The 16,184-nt window shown below is 37.7% G+C and overlaps 1 protein-coding gene across 4 annotated transcripts in view; it reads left to right on the top strand.

The window, feature by feature from the left end:
• The window catches only part of ALDH1L2 (aldehyde dehydrogenase 1 family member L2), a 59,627-nt gene that overhangs the window by 30,419 nt on the left and 13,024 nt on the right, over positions 1 to 16,184 (top strand). For all 4 annotated transcript variants that reach the window (XM_031001056.3, XM_063694273.1, XM_055357874.2 and 1 more), the window contains 8 exons: positions 1,234 to 1,353; positions 1,948 to 2,075; positions 4,125 to 4,275; positions 7,214 to 7,284; positions 7,368 to 7,473; positions 13,455 to 13,542; positions 14,340 to 14,433; positions 15,907 to 16,006. In XM_031001056.3, coding sequence (XP_030856916.2) covers positions 1,234 to 1,353; positions 1,948 to 2,075; positions 4,125 to 4,275; positions 7,214 to 7,284; positions 7,368 to 7,473; positions 13,455 to 13,542; positions 14,340 to 14,433; positions 15,907 to 16,006 — 858 coding nt within the window. The remainder of the gene's footprint in view (positions 1 to 1,233; positions 1,354 to 1,947; positions 2,076 to 4,124; positions 4,276 to 7,213; positions 7,285 to 7,367; positions 7,474 to 13,454; positions 13,543 to 14,339; positions 14,434 to 15,906; positions 16,007 to 16,184) is intronic.

The raw sequence follows: 16,184 nt of genomic DNA, 5'->3' as shown, positions 1-16,184 counted from the left end.
TAGCATGGCTTACTAGCTGTGTGACCTTGGGCGAGTTACTTAACTTCCCTAAACCACAGTTTGCTCCTATTATTACCCTCCATTATTATTATTTCCTCCATTATTTTTACCCTATTTATAGAGTATATAATTTGATTCTCCTAACAACTCTCTGTGGTGGATGTTATATAATATTATTATTACCCTATAGATTGGGTAATTATTACCTGCAAAACATTCTAGTATGCACATAATATGAAATACATCTTCTGTTACTTGACTCATATCACCCAATTTATAGGGTAATAATATTATATAATAATAATATATTATATAATAATGATAATATCTACCTCAGAGAATTGTTAGGAGAATCAAATTAGGTGTTATACATTCAGCATATTCCAAGAATGATGATTTTAGAAAAGTGGACTGTTTGCAGACACTGAACACATCAATTCCCATGAAATTTCCTTCATTATATCCCACATAAACACAATGGAAATAGCTCACAGATCATGAGCACTCAGTGTGGGAAAAGGCAAGAGACCTTCTTGCTATTTTTTGTTTCTTTTTAAAGCACTGACAATTCCTCTCTGTGAAATAATTTTTTAAATAATTACATTTCCTTTTTAATACCTTGCACTGATATATTACCTCAGTTTTTCCTCACAATAACTGTATGAAGGCAGTATCATTATCCCCATTGCATTGCTGAAAAAAACTGATCCTCATCAAAGTTCATTGACTAACCTCAATTTGCTTGCCAGCCACTGGCAGAGAGTACAATTTACGCAACACATGTGTAACAGACAAAAAGTGAAAACAGAGAGGAACTTAAGGAAAGCAAACTTAAAATGGCACCAGTGTAAAAGGAAACCTATTGACAAAGGCATTTTCAATGATTTCAATGAAGGCAATAGCTGCGCTCCACCAATACTGTCACTAGATGGTGGTGTTTCCATTATCTAGAGGTCTTGTGAGTTACCTTTTATCTGTTAGGAAAGAAAATCTGAAATCTGTATAAAGCCTGGCCTAGAGCACTTCTGTCTTCACAGCTTCTACCCTCCTGCCCCAGTGGCCAAGGCAAGCATCTTGAGGCCCAAATCTCATATATGCATGTCTTCTGTACGGTCGGAACTAGAATGCCATTGACTTCTCCCTCTGCATTCGTGAATATGCTTCTTTATTGCTGTTTGACATCAAATTGGTAAACACGGAAATCCATTGAATCTATTAATATAATTCTCTCAGATTTCAAAGGAGGTCAATGAAATGATGATAAAAATGCCATACCAGTGTTTCATAAATGGACAGTTCACAGATGCAGACGATGGAAAGACTTACGACACTATCAACCCAACAGATGGATCTGTGAGTAATTCTTTAGTGTGAGTAGTGATCACTGGTCGTGGATTTTTAGTTAATACACCATTGTAAAAGAGGCAGTCTTAAGAAGCCCTTTTATTCTCTCACTCTGCCTCTAAGCACTTCACACAAATATACTTCATGCTTTTCTTTCAATGACTCAATTCTGGTACAGCTGCTATTAACTGTAGTAACCTATTTTATAGAACATTTATGATAAATTTAGACAGGTAGCTTTACCTATACACACCAGAGGCACTCATCTGCATAGAGATATATGTGAAAATACTTTCCAGACTTTGAAGACTCATGGCAAGAAATTCAGCTTTCCTAAGGCACTGGAAGAACTACAGTCTTCCAATCTTCCTAAATGTGTTCTTCCATAAAGTAGTATGATATGAGAAGTACTAAATTTCTGGTTCACAATTTTCATATTGAAATTGTTCTTTTTCTTTACTGTAGTACTGGATATACTCATTTCTTATCATAACTTTTTTTAAAAATCAGTAATACTCTATTTTTTCTATTAATACAATATTAATTCCAAGAACCATATTTTCATATCTCTCATGGGGCCTATTTTTATTTACCTTGAAATAGACAATATGCAAAGTATCCTACGCTTCTTTGGCGGATGTTGATAAAGCAGTAGCAGCAGCAAAAGATGCTTTTGAAAATGGTGAATGGGGAAGAATGAATGCAAGAGAAAGAGGAAGATTGATGTATAGGTATTTCTATTTTTTATTTTTTTATTTTTTAGAAAAGTAAGTCTGGTAGAGACAGGGTTTCACTACGTTTGCCAGGCTAGTCTCAAATTCCTGACCTCAGGTGATTCACCTGCCTCAGCCTCCCAAAGTGCTGGGATTACAGGCGTGAGTGGTGGCACGTGCCTGTAGTCCCAGCAACTCAGGAAGCTGAGGCAGGCGAATTGCTTGAACCTAGGAGGTGGAGGGTGGAGTGAGCCGAGAGTGCACCACTGCACTCCAGCCTGTGCTAGAAAGCAAGACTCTGTCTCAAAGAAAAAAAAAAAAGAAAGCAAAAAAAAAAAAAGCAAAGCAAAGTGAGTCTACTACCTTTGGATATTGGCTAACATTGCCAAGATTTTAAAAATTCCTGCAAAACATTCTAGTATTCACCTAATATGAAATATGTCTTCTGTTACTTGACTCATATTAAATCCTATATATGTTGATTATGTTAGTATTGCTTGCATCAGGCAGGTCCCAGCTGGAAAAGAAGTTTAATAAAGAACTGTTCACAAAGACGTGGCCGAGGTCAAAGAAATCCAATAAAGGACACTGAAACATCCAGGCAGGGCTAGCAGCAGGGGGAAGCTGCTATGTCTTCAAGGTCTGAAGGGACAGGGGAAGGAGCTGTTACTGGAATCTGGCAAGATCTGTAGCTATAGGAGAAAACCACACTGCAGTGGAGGGACATGGCAGCTTCTGAACCACAGTCTATCAGCGAGGGAGCCAGGGAATCCAATTCCCCAGCCACTTTTTCCCTCAGTTCACCAATATTCTGCGGGTGCCTCCCAGTGGTCTCTCACTGGCCAAGCCCAATGGGAGAGCAAAGGAGCCCGGTGATGTAATCTATAAAGGTCATTCACCAGGGTCAAGGTCACAGAGCAGGGTGGAGAATGGATACAGAGAGCGGCAAGTGGAGAATATCCAGTACCCCGTTGTTTTAAAAAAACATTTTATATCAACTTGATGTGTAAGGAATAGGAACAAGGAAGAAAAATAATAAGGACTGGGAAGAATATTATAAATCAGTAATGAAGGATGCCAGGAGTGATTAGATTCAATCATAAATTCCATTTGCTGTTTACCTAAAATCCAATATCGGACCTAGATCAACAGATCTCCTAGAGCAATGATATGATTTGGCTGTGTCCCCACCCAAATCTCATCTTGAATTGTAGCTCCCATAATTCCCATGTGTCATGGGAGGGACCCAGTGGGAGGTCATTGAATCATGGGGGCAAGTCTTTCCTGTGCTGTTCTCATGAAAGTGTACATAAGTCTCATGAGATTTGATGGTTTTATAAAGGGCAGTTCCCCTGCACATGCTCTCTTGCCTCTTTCCTTTATAAATTACCCAGTCTCAGGTATGTCTTTATTAGCAGCGTGAGAATGAACTAATACAAGCAAGATCTGGAACAAAGATTGTGGGAGGGGGATTTCAAGCTGGACTCTAGAGTGGCCCCAAAGGAACAGCTCAGAGAACCACTACAAATACAGAAGAAAAATAAATAGAGAAGTTGAACACAAAAGATGAGTCTTACCATATCATAGTCATTATACAGTCCTGCACTTACCTTCCCATAAAACTTGTGAACACCAAACAGAAATCTGTTGTAGTGTTTGTAATTCATTGTGTACGTTGCTATCTTGTCTCTTCAGTTAGTTTTGGAAATATTTTTGTGCCAACTGGAAATCCTCAAATGTTCATGGGTTCTCAGAAGTGTGGGTTCTGGGAATGTGGTTCCAATGACTGGTACTGGCTCAGTTATTGTTCTACTTCTTACACATAGATGAGGCAAGTTATATATGCTTCCAATACTCTCTGCTTCTCCTTTGTAATTCTTGAAACAAATGATTTATGAAAATATTTGTTTAATGTCTTTCTTGCCTACTGGACCATGATCTCTATAAGGGCAGAGATCTGATCCATATGTGTTTACCTCTGAATTCTCCGTCCTTAGGATACTGCATTATATGTGACAGGAGCTCAATCAATACTTGTTGAATTTATTTCTTTCACTGACCACACAGACTTGCAGACCTACTGGAAGAGAACCAAGAAGAGCTGGCAACTATTGAAGCCCTTGATTCAGGGGCTGTCTATACCTTGGCCCTGAAGACACACATTGGAATGTCTGTGCAAACATTCAGATATTTTGCTGGCTGGTGTGACAAAATTCAGGTAAGCACAAATATTATTTGTTCTGAAAGAAAAAGGGACTAACATTGATTAGTTTGTACCAGGCACTGTGTCAGATCCTCTTTTTATGTAGATTTTTTTACACCAACATAACAGGGTTGTCTCAGTCCATTTTATGCTGCTGTAACAGAATACCTGAGACTAGGTAATTTATAAAGAACAGAAATTTATTCTCTTACACTTCTGGAGGCCAGGAAGTCTAAGATAAAGGTGTCAGCAGGTTTGGCCTCTAGTTTTAAGATGGTGCCTTGTAGTGCATCCTCTGGAGCGGAGGAACGGTGTGTCCTCACCTGGCAGAAGAGTAGAAGAGAGTGAATCCACTCCTGCAAGCCCTTTTTATAGTGGCAATGATCCATTCATTAAGGTGGAGCCCTCACGACCTAAACACCTCCTATTAGGCCCTACCCCCCAACACCGTGGCATTAGGGGTTAAGTTTCCAGCACATGCATTTTAGGAGACACTTTCAGACCCTAGCAATGGTTATAACAACTACGGGAAGTAAATGGATAGCTCTTATCCCCTTATTACATGTCAGCAAACAAAGGCTTGAGGACATGGATGCCTTTCCTATAATTCGTAGCAAGTAACCCATACGACCAGATTTGAAGTCCAGATTTTCCAAATCTAAAGTGTAATGATATTCTTTGCATTTTACTATAATATCTCCTGAGGGTGTTGAATAGTTTTCTAGACACTTTGGAGAAGCCTAGTATCATGTAGGGTTTACAAATTCAAATACCTACAGAGGCCAGAGAGCTACCGTAGATGGTGGAAGCAGACTGAGTATAAGAAAAACTTTGTCTTTGAATGTGTGTCCTAGGAGAAATAAGTTTAAAAAAATTTTTTTTTCTTTCTTTTGAGATGGAGTCTTGCTCTGTCGCCCAGGCTGGAGTGCAGTGGTGCCATCTCAGCTCACTACAACCTCTGCCTCCTGGGTTCAAGCAATTCTCCTGCCTCAGCCTCCCTAGTAGCTGGGATTACAGGTGTGCGCCATCACGCCTGGCTAATTTTTGTATTTTTAGCAGAGACGGGGTTTCACCATGTTGGCCAGGCTGGTCTCGAACTCCTGACCTCAAGTAATTCACCTGCCTTGGCCTCCCAAAGTGCTGGGATTACAGGCGTGAGCCACTGCGCCTGGCCAAAAAAAATTTTTTTAAAGAAAAATTTTGATAAAGATACAGGAATAATAAATAAATATTTCATTTTACTGTATGATAATAAATAGCAAACACAGGGTGATCAATGGCAACAACACTAGCTCCAGCACTGGGGGTACAAAAGGGAGATGTAGGGCTTGTAGCAAACGGCAGTATGCGTGTTCCTCATAGACTCATAATAACCACTGCAGTACCAGTCATTGCAACCACATTCCCAGCAGCAAAAAGAAGGAAGTGAGAAAGGGGGAGTGGTAAGAGGAATTTAACAAAGCATTCTTACCTTCCCAGTACCTTTTGCTCATATCCCTCCTTGGCAATCTCTATCTGCTAAGGAGACTGAGAAACATCATATTTCATCTGCGTACATTGCTGCCACCAATGTTAATGTACAGTCAGACAGACCTGAGTCAAGTCTCAACTCTGGCCCTTATCAGCCGATGTTGTTAAAGTTATTTTCTCTCTCAGAACCTTACTTTCCTCCTCTATAAAATGGTCACAGTAACACATACTTTGCAAGTTATGTTTTGAGGATTGGAAACGAGTATTTGTACACTACAGGATTAGACAAGTCTGCAACATAGCAGGTTTGCACAAAAATGAAATTTTTATTGTGGTTCAGCCACAAAGTCATGCATATATTGATATTTACTAATGGTAGTTCAGGTCCATCTGTTATCCCCAATTATGAAACTCAAATAGTTCTGAAACCTGAAAATTGTTTGATTGGTTCAAACTCGTTTGATGCCAAACCCTGACCTAAATGAACATAATCTATTAATAATATTTATTTACATCACTTAGAGTGAATATTCATATGTTTCAGTGAACAAATACTAGCGTGTTTGATTATGGGAGGCTTACCCAAATCCTGCTGGGGTGTAGATAATATAAGGTATATATGCACTATATTACACTTCTAAAGTCCAAACAATTCTGAATTCCAAAACATAACTGGCTACAAGTGTTTTAAGAAATTGTACACCCTATTAGTAGTAGCAATAATATTTTATGTGGCAAAGCAAATGAATAGCTTTCATTAAAGGCTACTATTGTGATTCCGTTAGGATTAAGTTGGCTGCATATAACAGCCAACTTATTCCTGTTTTTTTAATCCTATTATTTTTCTCTCACTTTCAAGGAGTCCAGAGACAGGCAGTTAGGACTAGTATGTGAGATGCAAACTCTTTTTCTGTCTTTGCCAGGCCATGTGACCTCCACCCTGAAGGTTGACTCATGGTCTCAAGAAAACCACTGCAGTGCCAGCCATTTCAGCAATAGTCTAAACAGGAAGAAGGAGGAAGCAGACATGGAGGGAAGAATAAAAGAGTAGAGTTAGCCTAGTTTAAGTAGCATTCCCCTTCCAGTGCCTTGTGCTTGTATCTTCCACTGACCATCCCTAATCTGGAGAATGGGAACCATAGTATTTGATCTGGGCATATTCCTGTCCCCATTATTAATATAGGGATTCTGTTACTAAGGACAGAGGGGAGAGTGGATAATAGGCAGGCAGTTCACATTCTCTGCCAGGCCAAGCAATTAGGAATGGATTAAATTAGAATTACGTTTATTCTTCTGTGTTTCATGGTTCTCTTGAGAAACAAATAGCTGTTCCTTATTTGGCATGAATATAGTTCTTATCAACAAACACTCTTTTCATATCAGCTAACAAAAAGTAAGAGAGGAAGACAGAAAATGGATCCTTTGAGATGAAATTTACTTATTTAAATTAGTAAAATAAGTATCAACTTTTCTCATTCTTTAGGGTTCTACTATTCCAATCAACCAGGCCCGTCCAAATCGCAATCTGACCTTCACCAAGAAAGAGCCACTCGGGTAAGATAAGGAGAGTGCCTCTGAGTGAATCATGAGTTGTGTTATTTGAAACAACTAAGCATGTCGAATTTCTTCCCCTGCAGTGTCTGTGCCATTATTATTCCCTGGAACTACCCGCTGATGATGCTGGCATGGAAGAGTGCTGCGTGTTTGGCAGCAGGCAATACCTTAGTGCTTAAGCCAGCACAGGTAAGGCCACAAAGGACCAGGTGCAGAATTGCCTCCTCTCTTATATCCAGTACTTCAAAAAAGTGACATATATTTATAAATAGCAAACAAAAATGAGATGGTATGGCATTTTTCTCATATATCATGGACAACTTTTCATGTCAGTAAATATTCATTTTTAATAGCTACCTAATACATTGTATGGAGATTCCACAACTTAAAATTTTCATAATAATAGAAGCAAGCATGGTGCACATCAGTGAAGTCCATTGACTTTCTACGAACCAGTTCAATTCTTGCAAAATGCCAAGTGCCCAACAATTAGGGAATTATTTAGAGTAATTATCAGACATCAAAAAAAGTATTATGCAGGTATTCAAACTTAATTGTCAAAAATATTGTAAAGGTGGAGGTTGCAATGAGCCGAGATCGTGCCACTGCATTCCAGCCTGGGCAACAAAGCGAGATTCTGTCTCACAGAAAAAAAAAAATATATATATATATATATATATATATATATAGAGAGAGAGAGAGAGAGAGAGAGAGAGAGAGAGATGTAGAAGATGAGGGAAAAGCATGTAAAAGAATGTCTGTAACTATAAAAATATATCCAGATGGATAACAAGAAAATACTTTTAAGAAATAGTTCAGGTAGTTTTCAAAAAAATCTCTTAACGCTACAATAGCTTTTTAAGAAAAAAATATGGCAGCCAAGTTAACACTGGCTGAGCTTTTACTATATAAAGTGCACTATGTAAAATTAGAAGAAAAATAAACTTCTTACTTGGGTTTCTGTTATCTGCAGGTAACTTTACTATGTAGTAGGCATTCTGAGGCATAAGTCGTGGAGAAAACTTGGTCTTTATTCTAGAAGAGTTTATAATTTGTTACCTCTCAACTCTTTTATTTCTTCTTTCAGAGTTTAAAAAAATACAGTTTCATTTGGCATAGCTACATGGTCATGTGGCCACGGCCATTTTGTTTTAATCATTAAAAACGATTTTATTTGAAAAAGTAGGTATACGTTCAAAGTTTTCAAAATTCAAAAGATACAAAGAGGTAGATAGTGAAATGTCTCCGTTCTATCATTATTCCCCAGCCAACCAGTTTACCTCCCAGAGACAACCAATGTGATTGTTATCTATTAGTGGCTTAGATATCCCAGAGATAGTCTCTACATATATATGTGTATATTTATGAATATGTAGTTTTATATGTATATGTAGAGAGATATATACTATTATATGTAGATATATATAGTATTATATATGTGTATATGTATATATTGCTAATTAATGGGCATAAAGTTTCAATTACTGGCCAGGCAAGGTGGCTCACACCTATAATCCCAGCACTTTGGGAGGCCAAGGCGGGTGGATCACTTGAGGTCAGGAGTTCAAGACCAGCCTGGCCAAAATGGTGAAACCCCATCTCTACTAAAAATACAAAAAATTAGCTGGCCATGGTGGCGGATGCCTGTAATCCCAGCTACTCCAGAGGCTGAGGCAGGAGAATCGTTTGAACCCAGGAGGCAGAGGTTGCAGTGAGCGGAGGTTGCACCATTGCACTCCAGCCTGGGCAACAAGAGTGAAACTCTGTCTCAAAAAACAAACAAACAAACAAACAAACTTCAATTACGTAAGATGAATAAGTTCTAGAGGTCCTCTGTGCAATATTGTACCTATAGTTAATTAATACTACATTTAACACTTCAAAATTTGTTGAGAGTAGAGCTCACATTAAATGTTCTTACCACAATAAAATTTTTAAAAACACACACAAAAAGTAGCATTCTATATACTTACCAAAAAAAAAATTCTTCCTTTTTTTTAGCAGTTTCCATTGTATAGATAAAACATATTTTACTTAACCAATCCATAATTATGGATATTCAGATTTTTTCTCCTTTTGCTGTATAAACCATGCTACAGTTAATAACCTTATAAACCTTATAAGTATAATGCATATGTGCAAGTATACTTATAGTATATGTTTCTAATAGCAGAATCCCTCAGTTAAAAGATACATGTATTTGTGTGATAGATATTGACAAATCCATCCATGGGGGTCATATTAGCTCACCAGCATTATACAAGAGTACTGTTTCCCACTCTTGTTTAATAGGTGCACAACCCATTAAACAGCAAGAAGCTAGTTGAGTGAAGTGAGGAGACAGATAATCTAGCCCAGTAGAGCTCCATACTGGCTGTACATTAGAATCACCTAAAGTTCTCCTTTTAAAATGCTGATATTGGGCCCCACTGGCAGAGATGGGGCCCCATATCAGCATTGTAAAAGGAGGGATCTGATTTAATTGGTCTGAGTTGAAGACCATGCATTGGTATTGCTTAAAAGCTTCACGTTTTTCCAAGGCACAGCCAGGATACAGAACCACTAAATGAAATCCAATGAGTGCTAATCACTGAGGAATGGCAATGAGTATATATAATGTCCAAAAATTACAAACATTCTTTGAGTGCATACCAGTTGCCAGATAGGTAGTAGTGATGAAGATACACAAAGTTTCTGTCTCCATGGGAATTACAGGCTGGCTCTATCTGCAGTTTAAAACTGGCAGTTTTATAGTTGAAGATAATTTAAATCCTGAGAATGAAAGACCCAAAGGTGCCATTGTTATGCTGGACTTTTTAATTTTATTGGATAATATTATGCAGTGATGCATTTATAATATTAGGGCTCTGTGTGAAAGTCAAGAGGACTGAATTGAGATGACTCCTCTTAAACCTGTTGTCTGCTTTGTTATATGTGTGAAAGATTCTCTCCTGGCTTCATACAAAAGAAAGCACAGATTTTCATGGCCTAGTGTGGTCTGGTCCAGGTGTGACAAGTTCTGACTTTATTAACCTCATTTTTAGCAATGACCTACACTTGCCCAGAACCATACTAGAGGCTTTCCCATGTATTACGCAAACCTATAATCCTGCAGGGACACTGGATAGCCAAATGGAAGAAAACCAATAAAAATGAAAAGAGTTGTGATGGAGATGAAACCATTTATTTTATTTATAAATCACATTTTAAAACCTTTATATTCTTACTTTAAAAGAATTATAATTAATTCAGGATAGTTTTTAAACATCTTTCTAATTATGATGGTTTCATACCAAGGCATAATCAGATATACTTGGGCTAGGATCATCTTCAACTACACTAGATGTAAATCCACTATTTCAACAGTGTTGATAACTTCAAATATTTTGGGCCAACTTCTCATCGAGTTAAGTCTACACTGACGATTCACAAACCTCACAATGTGACTGTCATGGATCTGTTACTAGAAGGAGGAAAAGTGGTGGCCCTGCCTCTTTCTTGTTTGTTTGCTACCATTATTATTTATTGTGCAGTTTCTATGCACATTTTTTGGCCACTTGTCCATTTTACGAAGACAAGCTTAATGAAAATAACAACATAGCCTGTGAACCCATGTAATCAGGCCTGTAAACTTCATCAGAGGGCAATCTTCTGAAGGCAAAGGAGCAAGGGAAGGAACCACTGCCACCCTCTTGGTCTTGTGAGCTCCTATTCTTTCCTGGGACACTGCCCGTACCTTTGTGACCCATGACCATATGACCTTCATTCAGACTGTGTGAGAGCAGCGTTATCCAGCCATACAATAAATGTTAGTTATGGTTCATTTATTTCATATCTTTGTCAGCTAAAATATATAAATAAAAGTTCCACTATTTTCTTTTCCCACCTCAATGGATCCTCTTGCACACCCCATTTTTAGAGTCCAAGCTAACCAAGTACTGACTTAAGACTGAATGGACGTTGGTTTTTAAGAGTGTGAAGGTATTGCTTTCATTTTGCTTTGGAGATTTGCATTGCTATAATAGATGTTTAAGGTGAGATCCATATTATGCCACTTTTTATGTGAGAAAGAAGGGAAAATAAGAAAATATGTATTTGCTGATTTGAATAAAAGGAAACAGGAAAGATAAACTAGAGACTAATGAAATTATCTATAGAACATGGGATGAATGGGGTGGAAAGGAGGGTGGGAGAACAACATTCTCTGAATGGACGTTTTGAATAGTCCTGACTTTTGGAAGCATAGTCCCCATATTTAATGACAGCAAAGAAAAGAAATATAATCAACAAAGATGGGGCCAAAACTCTAAAATTAAATATAAACAAAACAAATTAAGCCATATTTCAAATGAATAACATGACCCCATTGAAGAGAATGAGGAAGCATGAACCCAAGTCACTTTTGACTAACTTTGGACTATATGTCCTCAGGATAAAGGCAACGCAAAACAACAACAACAAAAAAACCCAAATACATATTGAACTCTAATTAATAGGCTTCTTTTTCATAGGGACATGGCTTAACAATTCTCAAATTACTTTCTGTATGTTTTAGGATTAAGCAAATAAGTAAATATATTGTGGATAATGGGAGCCATGTCTCTCTTTCTTGGAGAAGAGAATGACAAATGTAAAAAGGGCAGAAGGATAGAATCGACCCTAAGATATCGGATAAAGGTATCAGTGTAAACTCATGGGTTTTAATGTATTTAGATAGCTAAATAAAGAAATGGATATAGGTATATGAGGGATAGATACACACATACATATAGACGTGTGTGTGTGTGTTGTGTATACATACATCTCTTTCCCAGCTCTGTCTGCTAAGAGGGCCTAGAAGCAATGACCCCTCAATAATGTCCAGATATCTTGGTTTCTAAAATACCATTCTTCACTCAAAGAAACTTGGGCTCCTTGGAGAAGTAGCTGGAGTAGGGAAGAATCAAGATGAATCTGAAATATCTTGTTGGGCCTGAAAGCAATGTAATGCTCAAAGAGTAATAGGGGCACGTCAGAATGATAAGGGGCCGTACTGAAGGGACTGCCTCAGCCAAATCTAGAACAATTGAACATCAAAATCAATAACAATAGTAAACGATGATAACCTGCTGATTACAGTAAGAATCTTTGTGTTCACACTGATATTAATTAATTGAACAGAAAGGAAAACACTTAGAGAGCCAACTAGTACACGTAAAAGGAATGATGGAATTGGAAAATCACCATTTGGCAACCATCATGATACTTTAGGATTATTATCCAGAAATTATCCATGGACACTAAAACTAGTGGATAAAAATTTGAGGAGTATCTCCCCACAAAATATTTGTTAACTACAATGTATAAAATAGTAACTTACAGTGATGAAAGTTGGCAGACCACATTTGCCGAATAATCAAAACTAACTTTCCAGTATTGGAACTATTCTACAGCACGTGCCTCCTGATGTCCTGAGAAAAGCTCAGCATCGCTCCGGTGGCATTGTTCCCAAAAGTGCATAACTTGAATCTAACCATGCAAAAACATCAGACAAATCCAGACAAAGAGACATTGTATGAAATAACTGGCCTGTACTCTTCAAAAATGTCAGTGTAATGAAATAGAAAAGAGAACTCAGAAATTCTCCTAGATTACTGGAGACTACAGATAGAACTAAATGTAATGCAGATGTTGGATTTTCTTTTGCTGTAAGACATTATTGGGATAATTGGTGAAATCTGAATATGGTCTGCAAATCATGTATTCGATCAGTTGTTAACCTCCTGATTTTGATGATTGTACTATGGTTATGTAAAAGAATTTCTTGTTTTATAGAAAATGCACACAGAAGTATTTAGAAGTATGGGGTATGTATTTACCATATTCTTAAACAGTTCAGAAAAAGATATTCCTTAAATTTATCTTTAAAAAATAGTTTAGAAAAATATATGCAGAAAGATAAAGCAAATGCAGTAAAATGTTAACATTTGAGGAATCTGAATGGAAATGTATATAAGGAATACTTGTACTATTTTTGCATCTTTTTGTAAGTCTAAAATTATGGCAAAAAATAAGACAATGTACAATAAAAATAAAATGAGATCTAGTGCAGCTATCAAGGGAAAACTGGGTTCTGGGCTAAAGGTCAGGTTAGAGCCTGAAGAAGGTAATTGCTGTCTGCTTCTCCTCAGGTCACGCCCTTGACTGCTTTGAAGTTTGCAGAACTGTCTGTGAAAGCAGGCTTTCCAAAGGGGGTCATCAACATCATTCCAGGCTCAGGTAAGCCACTAAATGACCGACTGTGCTATAACTAATGAATGGTACTGGGGTAGCTGAGTGGCTCTTTTACCTCTAGAGACTTGTCCTGAATTATAACTGTATTAAAACTAAATACAATTCACCAAACAGTTAAGGATGAATATACTTACCATGTGCTAAAATCTTAAAATGGAAATACAGTGGTGGGTGAGTGGCAGTGGGGAGGGGGGTTGTACAGTCATGTAAAATTACCCTAAGATATTCCATTTTGATTTTCAAAAACTACTCTGGAAGATAAAAATCAAGGCTTACCCATCATTATTTTGGGAGTCTGATAATTTCATAAAGGGTATTATTTTAGACTTTTATCAGTTTGCAATTAATACAGAAAATGTAAAACTAAGGTGTCAAGGAGAGCTTAGAAATCTACTTCAATGAATTTAAAGCCATCTTCACTATAAGAATTTGAGTAAGGTTTTTTTTGTTTTGTTTTGTTTTTGAGACGGAGTCTCACTCTGTTGCCCAGGCTGGAGTGCAAAGGCGCGATCTTGGCCCACTGCAACCTCTGCCTCCTGGGTTCAAGTGATTCTCCCTCAGCCTCCTGAGTAGCTGGGATTACAGGCATGTGCCACCATGCCCGGCTAATTTTTATATTTTTAGTAGTGACAGGGTTTCACCATGGTGGTCAGGCTGGTCTCGAACTCCTGACCTTGTGATCTGCTTGCCTCAGCCTCCCAAAGTGCGGGGATTACAGGCGTGAGCCACCGCGCCCGGCCTTGAGTATGTTTTAATTCCTGTTTTATTCCCTAATTCTACAGGTGGCATAGCAGGACAACGTCTGTCTGAACATCCTGACATCCGCAAACTTGGTTTCACTGGTTCCACTCCTATTGGCAAACAGATCATGAAGAGGTATTGGTTTTAAAATGTTGATTCACTGCAGATCCTGTTAAACTAGGTTTCAATTTTTGTTTAAACAGGGTACTTTTTGAGTGAGAAAAATTACATCATCTTTGGAAGGGAAATCTACTTATCACTGCTGAGTATTGAAATATTTGAATACAATAAAATACTTTCCAAAGCATTAAAGCCCAGCGTCAATAAAACCAAAGCTATGTTGAAATTCTGCACCCTACTGGTAGTTTTAACAATTCAGCACAAAAGACTTCCTGTATTAAAGCTGTGGCCCAAATTGTTCTCAGAGTATGGGTAAAAAACCAAAAAGATACATAAATGTGAAATTTATATATGACAAACCTGGATTATTTATAAATGGAGTCCACCAAAGCAATTTTTTTTAAGCTGTAAGCAATCTAAATGTCCAAAATAAAGCAGTTGTTAAAATATGTCAATGTAATGGAACACTGTGCAGTCACGTTCATAGAGAATTTTAATAACATTGAAAAGTGTTGTTAAAATAATAAATGGAAATAAAAATAAAGTATAACATTGTATACACTGGATGATCTCAACTATGTTAAACAAGGCAAAAGCTACGGTAGGACAGATCACAAATAGGTAGTATATCAAAATGGTAAAAACAATGGTCACTGAGGCATGGAATGGAATTTTGTGATTTTTTTTCTTCTGTTTGCATTTTGGGGTAGGTATCTTCAAAATGTTTTAAATAAAAATACTTTTGTAAGAAAGGAAAAATAAACAGCGTACTTTTAAAAATTGATATATTTTCTCCCAATGCTTCAGTAGTCTGGTTAGAGGTTTAATTCCTTTGCCAGGCTTTTATGTAACCAAAATTTCTAAAGAATTTGAATTAACTTATGAGAATCTCTAATCATTTGACTACAACATTTTTGAAATTTTTTTATTATGGAAAATGTCTAATATATAGAAAGCAGAAAAGCAAAATGAATTTTATGTACTCATCACTCAGCTTCAATGGTAATCACCATTCTACCATCTGTTTTATCTATGAATAAGTTTTTCCTTTTTCTTTCTTTTTTTCTTTTTTAAGAGACACGGTCTAACACTGTCACCCAGGCTGGAGTGCAGTGGTGATCACAGCTCACTGCAGCCTTGAATTCCTGGGCTCAAGCGATCCTCCTGCCTCAGCCTCCCAAGCAGCTGACACTACAGTCATACGCCACCATACCTACCTAATTTTCTTATTTTTTGTAGAGATGAGGTCTTGCCATGTTGCTCAGGCTGGTCTCACACTTTTGGCCTTAAAGGATCCCTTCTACCTTGGTCTCCCAGCCAGTTGTGCGTCACTGTGCCTGGCCTTGAATAAGTTTCTTAATATTACTGAGGCTCAATATGTTTTCCATGCCAGGTGGTAACTTATAGCTTAAAAAGTGTGTGTGTGTGTGTGTGTGTGTGTGAGAGAGATGTTAACTAAATGCTCATTTCTCATTTGTTTTCCTCTAGCTGTGCTGTTAGCAACTTGAAGAAAGTTTCCCTTGAGCTTGGTGGCAAGTCTCCACTTATAATATTTAATGACTGTGAACTTGACAAGGCTGTGCGAATGGTAAGAGAGGGTCAAATTTAAGTAAATAGGTGCCTGGGCCAGGTGCAGTGGCTCACGCCTGTAATCCTAGCACTTTGGGAGGCCGAGATGGGTGGATCACTTGAGATCAGGAGTTCAAGATGAGCCTGACCAACATGGTGAAACCCTGTCTCTAGTAAAAATGCAAAAACATTAGCCG

Source organism: Gorilla gorilla, chromosome 10 (genome assembly GCF_029281585.2).
Source record: "Gorilla gorilla gorilla isolate KB3781 chromosome 10, NHGRI_mGorGor1-v2.1_pri, whole genome shotgun sequence".
NCBI classification, from domain to species: domain Eukaryota; kingdom Metazoa; phylum Chordata; class Mammalia; order Primates; family Hominidae; genus Gorilla; species Gorilla gorilla.
Note: the sequence above shows the minus strand (reverse complement) of the source record. Positions and strands in the feature narration are given on the sequence as shown.